The following is a 14,291-nucleotide window of genomic DNA, read 5'->3' as shown; positions in this document are numbered from 1 at the left end:
CCACACAGTAGTCCCTGGTTTCCTTTTCAAGATAGATTCATTCTTGGAAGAATATTTGTGATCCAAGGATAAAGAACTACAATACTTGAAAATCTAAGAATATTAGCAGCGTAAGCCCAACAATTGAGAGTGTAACGATGTGAATTCATCCAAGCAAATTGTAAAATGTCCTCCAAATTTCAGAGTAAAGAGTTATCTTACTCCCAGGTAAGTTTAGTGGAGATGCCAGACATTAACGTGGCTGATTTATACAAAGACAGAAGCTGCTTTTCTGGTCAGTATCTGATTTATAAAAAATTTATTTTTCAAATCATACACAACTGGAGCTTTGCATTGAAGAGACTGACAGACTCCTCCCCTTAAATACCAATATGAGTTAAGACAAAATTGCCTCAGGCACTAGATCAGAAACAAAATCTGTGGTCTCCCTTCTGCAGTTTTATTTAGTGGAATTACCAATATTTCATCTGCATGTGAATACATATTATTGCCCCCCTCCCCACATCACGTCCATCCTCCCCACCCCCCTGCATCTATACACCCACCAACATCATACTATAGGGTTATTAACAATGGCATCACATTGCTCAAAAGAAGTGATAATTTTAATACAATTTTTCTTCAACAGGCTGAATTAGTGCATTATATCCAAAATGTAAATAGGAAAAAAAAATATTAATGCAGAGTTGGTATACCCCAAAGCCCAATGCAAACGTAGGTGGGTGCAAGGCTAGTTGGTATATGTGATTAAAGAGATACTGATTGGTTATATGTTGAAAACAAGAATACAAAATACAGAAGAAAATCAAATCCCTGCCCCCCCCCCGCAACCCCTAGCAATACTCATAATTGTGATTTGGTCAAAACAAGGCTTAAAGGCCAGAAGTTCTTCCTCAATCTAGCATTACTGCTACCGTTTCATTTAGTGGTTACCTGTGTGTTTCGTTACGGCACTTGCTTTTTATAAGAGCAAGTCTATACCATATCTAGACCAGGCTCCTGGCCAAGGAACCCTGGGAGTTGTCATTCTGCCAGCATACAACTCTCAGCGCCTTCCCCGGCCTACGGCAACCACACTTTCTTTAGGGTTAAGCCCTACCGGTGGAAGTGGCTTGGAATCACCAAGCAGGTGTTCCAAAAGTCACTTCTGGCTGAAGTAAGGCAGGTCTTCCTTCCAAGCGGCTGCGAGCAAATACGAGGCTGTAAGAACCCTTCAGAAAAAGAAAAGGAAAAGGAAAGGCAGAGATAGGAGAGGCCAAAGCTCTGGAAATGCACATCACCTACCCATGAAGAGTGGTCGAAGAGGTGTGCTATAGTTCCTTTGTGTGTTTTTGCTCTTTTTTTTTTTAAAAAAAAAAGGTGACTAAGACTTTTTTTAAAAAGATGAATTCATCATTTGTACAGAAGAGGGGGCAGGTGGTTCTTGCTCCCTCCATTCTGCAGCCAGAGGGAAAGAGAGGGGAGGAGACACAGCAGCAAAAAAGGGGGGGATTGGGAAGAGGTGGGAAGAAGAGGGATCCTGGCAGCTGTTCTTCCGTAAGTGCGATTGGTTCAGGCGCATTCCAGTTGGGGCCGCCCAGAGGGGCAGGCAGTGTGGCCCCTTCAGTTGCAACACGGCCCCTTGCTGGGTTGGCTACTCTCCTGGAGGTCGACACCTCGGTTCCTGCCTGCTGTTCCCGTTGGACACTGCGGTTCGTTTTTGGGGAGCTTCTTGGCTGAGGGGGGGGAAAAGGAAGAGGCACATCCAAGTAAACTGGTTTGTAAGATTCACCCTGTGGCAGGTTTGTAAGATTCACCCTGTGGCAGGGGATTAAGATCACGTCCGTCCCAGCTCCTGGAAGCTAGCAACCTCTCAATTTCCTGCTGCTTTCAAAGGGGTAACTGGCACCGCAATATTCAGCTGGTCAGTCAAGATGGATATATTCAGCTTCTCTGTCTCTAGACTCCCATGCCTTTCTACTCCACACACCCCTTGCCCCCAGCTGCCTTGCTTAACCACTGCCTCCTGCTCACCCCTCTGGCCTTTCTACCCTACTTCTTTCTCATGTCTCTCCCCCCCCCCATTTCTCAGCACACTACCCACTCTGTAGGCCCTTATTTCAGCTCCCCTTCCTTGGGACCTCATTCCACCTGATCTTCCAGAGCCTGTATTCCTCCTACCCAGCACTTTTGGCAACAGAGAGTCAACAGAGAGTGCCAGACTAGGACCTGAGAGGCCAAATACCACCTTGGACATAAAGCTCACTGGGTGACCTTGGGCCAGTCACTGCCTCTCAGCCTAACCTACTTCACAGGCTTGTTGTGAGGATTAAATGACCGGGGGTGGGGAAAGAATCATGCACACCACCTTGAACTCCTTGGAAAAAAAGGTGGGATAGAAACCGAATGAATGAATGAATCCCCACATGGCCTTTCCTGGACCTAGGCCTGCAAGTTTCCTCAAGTCTGAACTGGCCTATTCTGCAGCGAACTGCACCCCAAGCTGTTCAGGAACCCAAGATTGTGATGTATGTGTGTTTGTGTCTGTTTATTTATTTATTTAACATCACTTTGTTCCCAATATATGGCAGTGTGGAGGGTGACTCGCCACCCTGCGTCTCCCCACCACTTTACTAACCTATCGCCATGAAGGTCTCATTCACATTCATTGCCGTCTTTGCGGATGTCTCCATAAACAGCAAGCTGTTGTCATCTGCATAGGACTGGGCTTCCTGCAAGGGAATGTGTCGAGCCAAATCAGAATCTGTGCAGAGACATGTACTCAGACAACCTTTTGGCGGTCTGATCTGGTGCTTCCTAGAACCACAACTCAGTAACAGAAAGGAAGGGACATGTCAGAAGTGCTACCCTTTATAACCAGTATAAACACTGCCTTTAACCTCTGTTCACCAAACGCCTATAAACAGAGAGATGGTAAAGAGAAGACAGCTAAACTCATCAGTGAATGGGTAGCCACCACAGCTGCATAGCAGTCTCCAGGTTTTCCAGTTCAGTTCAATACTGCTGTCAGCGCCTTGAACCCTCACTTAGTTCTGGCCACCACATGGCGTTTTGCTCCCAGGATGGGAAAGATGACGTGGATTCCAAACTAGTGCAGACAAGAGGCTTGTGGAGGACTGCTAAGTGTGAGAAAAGAGCTATGATTGGAGCAGGTCTGGCAAGGGGCGTCGTGTTTGTTGGGTGTCTCCCAGCTGTGCTTGAAAAACAGAATTTGCTAATGGAGGAATGATGACAGCCTTGGCCACTGCCAGCATTATCCCGGGGGGGGGGGGGGTGGCACAGTGGAGACACTCCAGTCTCCCAGGACGGCATGACTCAATGGTAACTGAACCTGGCATGACAGCTGTGGGGAAGCCACTGATGCCTCCAAGAAGCGAGTGCCTCCCCACAGCCACACACACACTTAAGATCTACTCATGAGGCCCTTTCTCCAGAACTCCATAATACAGTGGTACCTCGGGTTAAGAACTTAATTGGTTCTGGAGGTCCGTTCTTAACCTGAAATTGTTCTTAACCTGAAGCACCACTTTAGCTAATCGGGCCTCCCCCTGCCACTGTGGTGCGATTTCTGTTCTCATCCTGAAGCAAAGTTCTTAACCCAAGGTACTATTTCTGGGTTAGTAGAGTCTGTAACCTGAAGCGTCTGTAATGTGAAGCATCTGTAACCCGAGGTACCACTGTATTGGAGAACTATTACTCTCTACCAGGATCTTTTCTGTCGGTGCCCCAATACTTCTGGATTCACCTTCCAAAGGAGATTATAACAGCCCCCTCTCTGCTTTAGGCAGTCAAGTAAAACCTGGCTGTTTCAGTTGGTCTTTGAGAATTAACTACTACTCTGCCCTGTTTTATATTGATGATAGCACTGTCTTCAGTTCACATTGTGGTTTTTCCAATTGTTGCCTCTACTGTAATACACTATGGAACTCGACTGAATGACTGTCTAATATGATACCATCTGCCCTGTGGGAAGAACATATGATGCTGGTTCTTGTTTGAGTAGGGCTGGTTGTTTTGGGGGGTATCTGTTGTGTTTTACAAGCGTCATTAGCCACTTTAGCGAAAAAACAGGATGTTAACCTACTAAATAAACAAGTATTTAAAAAAAAATAATAATACATAGTAGCATGTTACCATACAAGATACTTGACAATTCACAGAATTTTGCTCACACTGTCATGATCACTTAGCATTTATAGCACATTTCTAAGACTTTCAAAGCTATGCAGAGTAGTTGTACAGATTACCAAGCAACTGTAAGATACGGTAGTTCAGCATCTGCTATATATATTGTAAAGTTGTATGCCTGCCTATCTGTCTGTTCTCTATAGGTTTTGGCCACCTCTCAAGGTATCAGAACGGGGGTTCATGAGGTGTGAGATCCGCCATTTTGAATCAAGACGGTGGACAGAAACGTGACTTTGGCATGACTTCGCCCCCCTCAAGTTGATTCAGGGCAAGGTCACGTCGAATCTCTCGGTTGGTGTGTGTGTGTGTATATGTGCAGCCCTGAAATTCACTAATTAAACTATCAATTTAAAAATCACAATATTTATTGGTTTCTTTAAATTCCCATGCCCTGCCAAGCACTTCCCACTAGTTACATATAGATTGGATGAGCAGGAGAGGAAAGCTGTTTGCCTAGCCATGTTAGCTAGTTCATGACAGCAGCTTCCTGCAGTCACAGGACGATTACAAGGAGGTTTACTTCCCAAGGCAATGAATGCCACTCACCTGGAAGTCAACAGCTCGCTTGCTGGCCAAGTCAGCCTTGTTCCCTGCCAGGGCAATGACTATGTTAGAGCTGGCTTGCCGCTGTAGTTCCTTCACCCAGTTCTTGGCTCGTACAAAGGTGTCCTACAAGAAGGAAACAGGCAAGGAAAGAGGGAAGTCAGCTCAGCAGTCAGTTCAGTGCAAGAAGAATACCAGTTCTTTCTAACTGGAATGCCAACACACTCTTCCTAACAAGCAGAACAACATGTTCACTGGCCTGTCACTTCCATCTTAGTTTTACATATCCAAGGCTGGGCAAAGATTGACAGCAGCGGAGGAAAAATTGCTAGCAAAAATGACATTTTTATAACATTCAGAGTTATGGGTGCTGCTGGATTTTACATGTAAATGAGTGCGTTGGACAGGTTTATGCTTAACAAACATTGCATGGAGACCTTAAACTGCTGTATTCAGACTTCAAAATTCTTCAACGTCCAATTTAAATACCAAGATTTTAAAATGTTAGGATTTGGCTAAGGTTCAGGAGCTCACAGATTTGTGTATTTTGGGGCTATCGTCACACGCCTCAGTATATGGAAATGAAATGAAATTGACACAAGAACAGTAAGCACGGAAGTGTTCCAACAGAAGGCAGTAGTTGAGTCTGCTGCACTGCTACAGGCTGCAGGCGAGCGCTTCTAGCTTCCCCCTTTCCCCAACATGCTACTTTTCCAGATGCAGAGATTATTATTTTTTATGGAAGAATGTTGCATCATGGAGACGATGCCATCCAAAGTGGTGAAGCCCAGACAACAGATTTACAACCTCACCTACTAGACCCAACAGTAAATTTCAATTGCAACTAAGGTCTAAAGAGCCCAACCTGTTTTCATACCACCAAGGAAAACCAAGCATTTTTAATCTTAAAGCAAGCCCAAGGGGCTTGGCTTTCCTTGAAAGTTTTACCCTGGGCCATAAAGCATTTGTCAAATGGATTCATACACGTCCAGGACTTCAGGCATTCAAGATTATCGGAACAAGAGAAGAGGCCCTCTTGGGTCTAAGCTGACAAGACAGAGTCAAAAATCCTCACCATGTTGGTGATGTCATAGACAACAATGGCCGCTTGGGCACCCCGGTAATACATGGGTGCCAGACTGTGGTAGCGCTCCTGCCCAGCTGTATCCCAAATCTCAAACTTGACCGTTGTGTCATCTAGGCAAATGGTCTGTGTGAGGAAAGCCGCTGGAAAAGAAACATTAGCTCAGAGTTACAGGAAGGTGCAACTAAATCTTGGATTGAACTCTGCACATGTTCCGATACATTTCCTAGATACCGTTGTTTTACTTGCACATTCAAGTACAAGTTTTACTCGTAATTTTGGAGATGATTAATTTTTGCTATTATTGGCATTATGTTTTTGTCTCTTTATTGTTAAACATCACTATCAATTATCAGTGAATTGTTTAACTTTATTGTATACTTTGAGACTGTGGTTTATGGCTATTTCATTTAAATTCTGTTGTATTTTTTGTAATTATATAAAACTTTCATTACCCCAACTTTCACCCAAAGAGCTCAAAATAGTCCCCACCCCATTTTATCATTGTGATAACCCCGTGAGATGGGTTAGGCTTAAGAGTGAGCAACTAGCCAAAGGCCACTCGGTGGGCATCATGGTTGAGTGGAGATTTGAACTCAGGTCCTAGTCTGACATGCTAACCCATGGGTAGGCAAACAAAGGCCCAGGGGCCGGATCCAACCCAAACGCCTTCTAAATCCGGCCCACGGACAGTCCGGGAATCAGCATGTTTTTACATGAGTAGAATGTTTCCTCTTATTTAAAATGCATCTCTGGGTTATTTGTGGGGCATTGTTGTAGTCCAAACCAACCATCTGAAGGGCCACAGATTAGCCCTGCTGCAGTGTTAAGATACTATGGGACTTGGCTGCAAATAGAGCAATGTTAGCCATTTGAGGGCGGGGGGATTTGTTAAGTAGAAGCCCTCCTTTTGTGCAGAGCTTGGACAGAAGATCAGTTCACACATCCCTTTGGCTTGTGTGCAGCTTTGGGCTGATATGATGTGCACCAAGGGATGCATGCCAAGATCAAACAGGAAGGGCACGGGACAACTGCCCTCACATTTGTGGAACTGCCCTCTTCTTCTAGATGCCAGGTTCAGAACCCAAAATGCTTTCTGGAAGAACTGCAAAGCTTTCTGTTTTTAGACTGGCATCTGACAGGTGGGGTAAAGCCAAGTGTGGGTTACCTAGCAGAGAATTTTGTTGTGGCACCTGCATACTCCCGTTTGCTCTTACCCATCCCAAGCCTGCAAAACAGGCAAAACAGAATATGAACTAAAGAACGTTAAGGTGAACCAGGCCTTCTGTCTGTATGCAAGTAGGCTCCACCTGTCCATACCTTTTGCAGAATGAAGTGGAGCGGGTCTACAAAGAACCCCCCCACACACACACACAAGGCAGAGGTCAGGTCAGTCCACACTGAGTCCTATGCCCCAAAGCGCAGATACAACATGTACCTGGCAGGCTGTGGGTAAACCAGCTCCTAAGCAGCCACTGCTCTATTCAGATGAAACCAAATAGGACTTGACATCACTGACTCCAACCAAGCCAGAAGTCCTCACTTTGCAAAAATTGCGCCAGAACTGCCAAGGCTGATCTTGACAGAGGGGCATTGTAAGAGGTGAAGCAAGAACTTCAGGTGTCAGGCTGGCTAATCTGCTCAGGGTAGAGAAGGCGCTTCTTCCAAACTGACATTTTTGCAAGGATAGACAAATGCGCAGCCTTCTCTTCCTTTTGCCGTTTCGTCTGCAAGTTTCAGCCATAAGTGGCATCGTGGCTCTAAAAAAAAGTCTAGAAGGAACTGTTGAAACAGATTAACCCCCGTTGCCCCCTACAGACAACTACATCCTTCTGCCAAGTTGCCTCTGTTTGAAAATATTGCTGGGTAGGAGAACACTGTCAGAAGAGCAGTGAGAATTAGCAATGGCAGACGAGATTCTTTAGAGACAGCTTGCTCTCTGCTGCCAACTTCCCCCGGTAGTTTAAACCAGGCTTTTAGTGTTGCAGCCCCAGCTCTCTGGAACAAATTACCAGCTGAAACCAGACAAGCAGCTAATGAAAACATTTTTGTTTAGGAAGGCTTTCCCCGTCATTTAAGGAAGATTAATTATACATCTGATTAAATCGTATTGTTGTTTCAGAGTATAAATGGTTTTATTGTTTTAGAGCTCGCCGAAGTGATTTTATTAGTCTTGGAGCTTGTGCTTTATTCCGTTTTGTACAATGTAGGTCTATAAATCTGTTTAGTCATTATAATAGTTTACAGCTGTAAGTGACTGTTGAGATATGTAGGGAATACATAATGTCCTAGGTGGGAAAAACAGGGCCGACAAACAGGCCTGGCTAGTGCTTCACTTTGAAATGGAATGGGCGCCTTGTTAGGCTCACTGAGAATTCTTTGCACCATATCAGTGTGGAAAGAGCTACCTAATCACAAAAAGTTTGCAAGCTGGGGGGGGGGGTCCTGCAAAGGCCCAAGACTCTTCTGTAACTTAACCCACAGCTGGAGTCCACCAATACTCACCTCCAATTGTGCTCTCCTGGTACTCATGGAACTGTCCTTTCACAAAGCGCAAGACCAGGCTGGACTTCCCAACAGCTGACTCGCCCAGAAGAACCAATTTGAACTGACAGATCTTGTTCCCGGCAGCTGGCCCGTTTGGCCGTGCAGCTCCACCGCGGCCTGCCATGGCCTGTTCCAAGGGCACAGGCTCTGATGAGAAGGAGATGGGACTGTTGGCGAGGAACACAAATCTCCAACTGAAAGAAAGAGACATTTCAGTGGTGTGAAACCGGCTTTTGAGCTAGCACAGAGGTGGGGAAACCCGTGGCCCTCCGGGTATTCTTGAACTCCACATCCTGTCAGTCCCAGCTGGCACAGATGTTCTGCCCCTGATCCAGCAGCTCAAATGTGGAACTGGAAGCTTCATTCTAGCCACAAGCTCTCCTGGGTGGTTTCAGGTGAACTGCTCCTCTGTCGTTCCAATGTACAGAGCATCTTACCTGAAGTGGCTTCTTAGTCCTTCTAATAAGCGCATGCACTGTATTGTTCGCCACTGTTTTACCATTACAACAGCATTAGTCTGCAGCATTAAAACTTCTAACGTGATTGGCTGGGTTGAGGGATGTTCCAGCCCAGTGGATAAAATATCAAGCTATAAATTAGGACGTCTCAATCTCACATCTAAGGAAGCCCGGCTATCTTCCACCAGGGCCAGGGCTTTTTCAGTGATGGCTCTGACCTGGTGGAATGCTCTGCCCCATGAGGCTAGGGCCCTGCAGGACTTGATCTCCTTCCGCAGGGCCTGTAAGACAGAGCTATTCTGCCTGGCCTTCAATTTGAATTAGCCTGATCCTCTATTTCCTTTTCTCCTTTCCTCTTCCGTGAAGAAACCCTTTCTGGGACCCCAATTTAAATTCTTCCCTGGTCTCCTTGCTGGCCCTAGTAGGACCAACTTGGCCAGTTAGCCCTGGTGATCATTTGATGTCTACTGACTGGGGTCCCCCCCAATAACCCCTGAATTTTAGAATTCTATTGATATTGATGCTGCATTTTATGTTGTATTTTATGCTGTTTTTAAGTTGCATTTTAATCAATGTTTTATATTTGCTGTTAGCCACCCTGAGCCCGATTTTTAAACCAGGACATGTGGGATATAAAGAAAATAATAATAATAATAATAATAATAATAATAATAATAATTATTATTATTACTATTACTACTACTACTATTATCTTCCATAACTCACTGGGTGGTCTTAGGAAAAGTTTATTCTTTATGTCCACCGACAGGGGATGATACTGATCCAATTTGCGGGGCTGTAGTAAGGATTATAAGAAGGTAGCTCAATGTTGAATAGATGTGTAATATGTATGTGACTAACTGTATGAGCATATAGCTCAGCTATTTGTGTACCCATATACAGTGGTACCTTGAGTTAAAAACTTAATTCGTTCTGGAGGTCCGTTCTTAACCTGAAACTGTTCTTAACCTGAAGTACCACTTTAGCTAATGGGGCCTCCCGCTGCCACCACCACGCCACCACTGCTGTGCAATTTCTGTTCTCATCCTGAAGCTAAGTTCTTAACCCGAGGTACTATTTCTGGGTTAGCAGAGTCTGTAACCTGAAGCGTCTGTAACCCAAGGTACCACTGTACTACATTACGGCATCAAGGCTCAGTATGCCCAGAGCAAGAGACTGTGGACCTCATCTTACTTTTTTACTTAGGTAAAAGGTTACATTAGCTTTCCACACTACACTTCTCTGTGCCTCAAACTTTCTTTCTTTTTAAACGTAATTTTTATTAAGCACTTTCTTTGGTTACAAAAGTAGGTGTGCTATCTCTTTTTTCAAGTCGTAGTGTCTTTTTTACAGAGCAGTGACACTGGATGTGAGACATTAAGTATTGAATGCAGTATAAGGTTGTTGGAGGAGAAAGTGGGAGAGGAGGTGGGGTGGTTAAACTTATATTCTTTTAGTTAGTGTATGCGTGGAGCTTTTGTGTCAGCGTCATTTGGGTATGTTCTTTTTCTATTCATTTTTTGTTTTTCTTAGGCAGTGAGAGAGGTTTGGGTGGGGGGTGCAAGGCATGGTTGGTTGTCTTTAGTTGACCGCAGTGAGAATTCTTTGTTTGGATTGTGGGGGGCAGGGATTGGTGACACCTCAAACTTTCTCCGCCTAAGGATGCTAAATATTCAAACCAGCTGAACTTTAGACAAGGCACTCAGCATTTTACAATTTATACTGAGTATACTGAGCAGTAACTCAAAAGTGAAAGAAATGAGTTACTGTTAATCAGCAGTTTCTGATATATCTGGGAACAACCAACCCGACGTTTATCGAGTTAAGCTATTGAAGCTAAATACTTCTTTTAGCTGCTACATGTTTAAAGCAGTAAGATGGGTCTGTCAGGTTACTACGTGTACTGACCGCACACACTCTTATTTAGTGTTTGACTGTGGCGCGCGTGTGTTTTTACTAAATACTGCACAGGCTAACCCTGAATAAATATAAACAGAAATTGTCACTGGCAACTTCTCAGGTCACAACCAACAGCACAACAACCAGATCTTCCTCAGCCTGGATATGGATTGTGAGAAACCATGTAGCATTTTACAGACATACAAGAGTCTTCTTAAGGCACTTAGGTCTGGTGGATATGATCTAACTTCAATATGAATCACATATGTACTCCGCTTCATTTTGCCCTAAACCTTTGCCAGAGAAAAGCCTCTGGTGCCTTGCTATAATACTAGCACAGGGCCCACCAATATGATGTTCATGGAAGGAGGGCTTGTGAATTAAAATAATCTCAAGGGGATGCATGACCCCAACGTTGCATCCGAAATAGGAAACTTCTCCTGTGATCTTTGACCATCAACCATGCTAGCTGGGGCTGATGGGAATTGGAGTCCAATGGTTTCCTCATCCCTCCTCTACAGAATCCCTATAAGTGACGGACTGGAGACTTGAACCAGGGGTGGTTTTGCTTTGAGAAAGTCAAATGTAGCATCTGCTCTGCATTCAGAAGGCCGCAGATTCAATCCCTGGCATCTCCAGCTAGGACTGGGAAGGCTTCCCTATCTGAAACCCCAGAGACCTACTACCAGTTAGCAAAGACAATACTGACCAAAGATATAATGCAGTTTCCTGTGTTTCATCGCTATGTCAATGTCCCTAAACACAGCACTTTATTTCCATGAAAGTGAATGCTCACCATTCACGTACACGAGAGAAGAATTGCACACACGCTCCAGTATTAAGAATTAAGCATGCTCCCATCAGCATAGTTTGCTTCTTGGCATGCTGGAGTGTAACATAATGCTGGGAGCTAGCTACCCCACCCATCTGGCCATGAAGAAGGGTAGACCTTTAAAGAGACATATCCATATATTCAGGAAAACGGTCAAAGCAGTTACACTATAACATCAGCTTCCTGAACTGTGGCACAACTAAAATTTAACAAGGATTTAGAGCATGGGGGAGAAAGATATTGCTGAACTACAACTTCCATCCTCTGTGGCCATTGGCCATACTTGCTGGGGTGATGGGAGTTGTAGTTCTGTAACATCTGGAGGGCCAAATGTTCTCAACACCCAATAAAGAAGGCCAGGCACAGGAAAGAGGAAGGGTGCCTTAAGTTTGGGGACAGCAAACATAACTTTTACAAGTACAGTGGTACCTCGGGTTACATACGCTTCAGGTTACAGACTCCATTAACCCAGAAATATTGCTTCAGGTTAAGAACTTTGCTTCAGGATGAGAACAGAAATTGTGCTCCGGTGATGCGGCAGCAGCAGGAGACCCCATTAGCTAAAGTGCTGCTTCAGGTTAAGAACAGTTTCAGGTTAAGTACAGACCTCCCAAATGAATTAAGTACTTAACCCGAGGTACCACTGTAAGTCTTTTTACATTCAAGCAATGCAGAATGTTCAGGCAACATTGTTCCTGCTTACAGGCTTAAGAGAATCTGCAATAGAGAGGCAAGGGGTACGGGTGGGGCAGGGCTGCAGTGATGACTAGGAATTGAGATAAAATGGTGGGAGTGGGGAGAAGCCAAATGGCAAAAGGTGGGGCAAGAAAGATAATAGGGAAATTGTTACACAAAGGAGGGAGCTGTTCCCTGTAGTAACAATAATACGAACTTTCATTCACATATAATGCACCAGCATTTTTACAGGCTTCAAGAGGCAGACCAGTGTTATGATCCTTCTATGTATTGCCAAACACCAAATGGACTCATCTAAGAGACAAAATTTGAGTCACAGTCCACTTTCTTAATCACTACACAAACTTTGGAGAAGTCTTTCAAAGAATGTCAATCCATGCAATATAACGGTAGTAAGAAAAGGGATTTGCCATAATTAAACTGCTGGTTATTATCATGTTGGTTTTGTCTGATGAGGAAAGTACTATATCTGTTAAGTTCAGATGACATACAAAGTTCACAAATTATTGACTCCCAAGATGGCTCCCTGAAAAAAGGCCCATAACCAAGTCATTTTTATTACAATCCTTCAGGCTGATTGTTTTAAATGCAACCTTTATTTGCAGCAACTATGATCACAGATATACTCATAGTCCGAAGCATATCAGGATACAGTAGGAGAGAAAGGGTCTGAGAACCCGCTCTGCTAGAATCCACACCCTAGGTTAGAATATCATAGTTATTATATCATCTTATACAGGAAATGTCACACCTGTTGAACTTCTGCCCGACAAAGCTGATAATCGTGCACTCATCCCCTTAAGAGGAAATTAACTGGCATCTCCTGTTAGCAGCGCACCAGTAAAGAGCTCCTCTGTCCAAACGCACACATTCAGTGTTTTTCGTGAACACCCAATCCTCTGGGAGCCTTGCATGCGAATTGTGACTACTCCCGCTCTTAGACTGCAAGCCTCACAGGGCAAGGAGAACTGTTCCTGCTTATGGCGTTTCTACAAAGCGCCGTGCAGGGCGGAGCAAACAACAACCCTGCAGGGTCGGCCAGAGCCGTCCTCCTAGTCCAGCATCCTGTTTCCAAGAGCGGCACACGGCATGCCCGCAGGAAGCCCTGGAAGCCCGCAGGCGGGGCTCGAAGACAACAGGTGCTCGAGAGAGGTGCACTGCCCCTGGCCATGGAGGCTCCATCCTTGCTCGCCACGGCCGAGGCAGCCCCGCTATGGCCAGCAACGCCCCTCTGCGAGGGAGGCGAAGCCGCGGGGCTCCTTCTCCGGAGGCAGGACAGCTTGCGCTAACCCAAGCCCAGCCCAGGCCAGCCTCCTCCGGACCCAACCCCCATCACTCACCCGCTCCCGCCTGCGGGACCGCCGCCGCCGCCACCAGTCCTCCCGCTGCTCGGTATCCCCCTTTACCCACCACTCCAAAAATCTCAAACGGCGCCACTTCCGCCCTCGGCTCCTTTCCAGCTTCTTCCGCTTCCGCTAAAGGCTCCTCCTGGCAGCGGGGGCGGGGGTTTTTTTGCCTTTCTACTTCCGCTCTCCTTGTGACAGGCTGTTCCTTCCACCAATCGAGAGGGAAAAGAACCAAAAAAACCAGCAGCGGCAGCAGCAGCAGCCCCGCCTTCTATCCCGCCGTAATTGCGTTTCAGGGCACAGGGAGGGAGGATAAACGGGTGGGGTGATATCTTCCAAAGTGGCTTTTCTCTTTCCGTGTTTCTCTCCGTTAGTTACCTCGGGGTTTATTTGTTGCTTTATATATGTATTTTATAACATTTATACGCCGCTCGATTGTTTAAAGAACAAGAAAAAAAGCTACGTCAAAGCGGTTTGCGAAAGATAAAAACAGTAAAGTCCATTTAAAAACACAAGCCTATTTTTAAAGATACAAAAGTTAACAGGCTGAAACGGATTTTTAAAAATCACCTCGACTTCCCAAGGGGTTAGTGATAGAGCCAGAAATTCAGCAGTAGTAACAATAGCTAAAGTCTCTGAGGGTCATGCATTGAAGGAGTAAACTTGCACAGGAGCGGGCTGGAAACGCCATTCTTAAG

General features: G+C 45.2%; 1 protein-coding gene across 2 annotated transcripts; it reads right to left on the bottom strand.

The window, feature by feature from the left end:
* Positions 1–281: 281 nt before the first annotated feature.
* Positions 282–13,761, bottom strand: RAB5C (RAB5C, member RAS oncogene family). 2 transcript variants are annotated; one of them, XM_081836482.1, is made up of 6 exons: positions 13,658–13,761; positions 8,321–8,556; positions 5,807–5,958; positions 4,735–4,857; positions 2,618–2,711; positions 282–1,715 (listed from the first exon to the last, which is right to left on the bottom strand). In XM_081836482.1, the coding sequence occupies exons 2-6, from the start codon at positions 8,484–8,486 to the stop codon at positions 1,603–1,605; spliced, it is 648 nt and encodes a 215-aa protein (XP_081692608.1). In that variant the 5' UTR covers positions 8,487–8,556; positions 13,658–13,761; the 3' UTR covers positions 282–1,602. The 2 variants fall into 2 exon arrangements, with proteins under 2 accessions (XP_081692608.1, XP_081692607.1); XM_081836481.1 differs by having other exon boundaries at positions 13,588–13,746.
* Positions 13,762–14,291: the final 530 nt, after the last annotated feature.

Source organism: Podarcis erhardii (assembly GCF_964252035.2).
Source record: "Podarcis erhardii genome assembly, chromosome: 13".
Classification (NCBI taxonomy): domain Eukaryota; kingdom Metazoa; phylum Chordata; class Lepidosauria; order Squamata; family Lacertidae; genus Podarcis; species Podarcis erhardii.
Note: the sequence above shows the minus strand (reverse complement) of the source record. Positions and strands in the feature narration are given on the sequence as shown.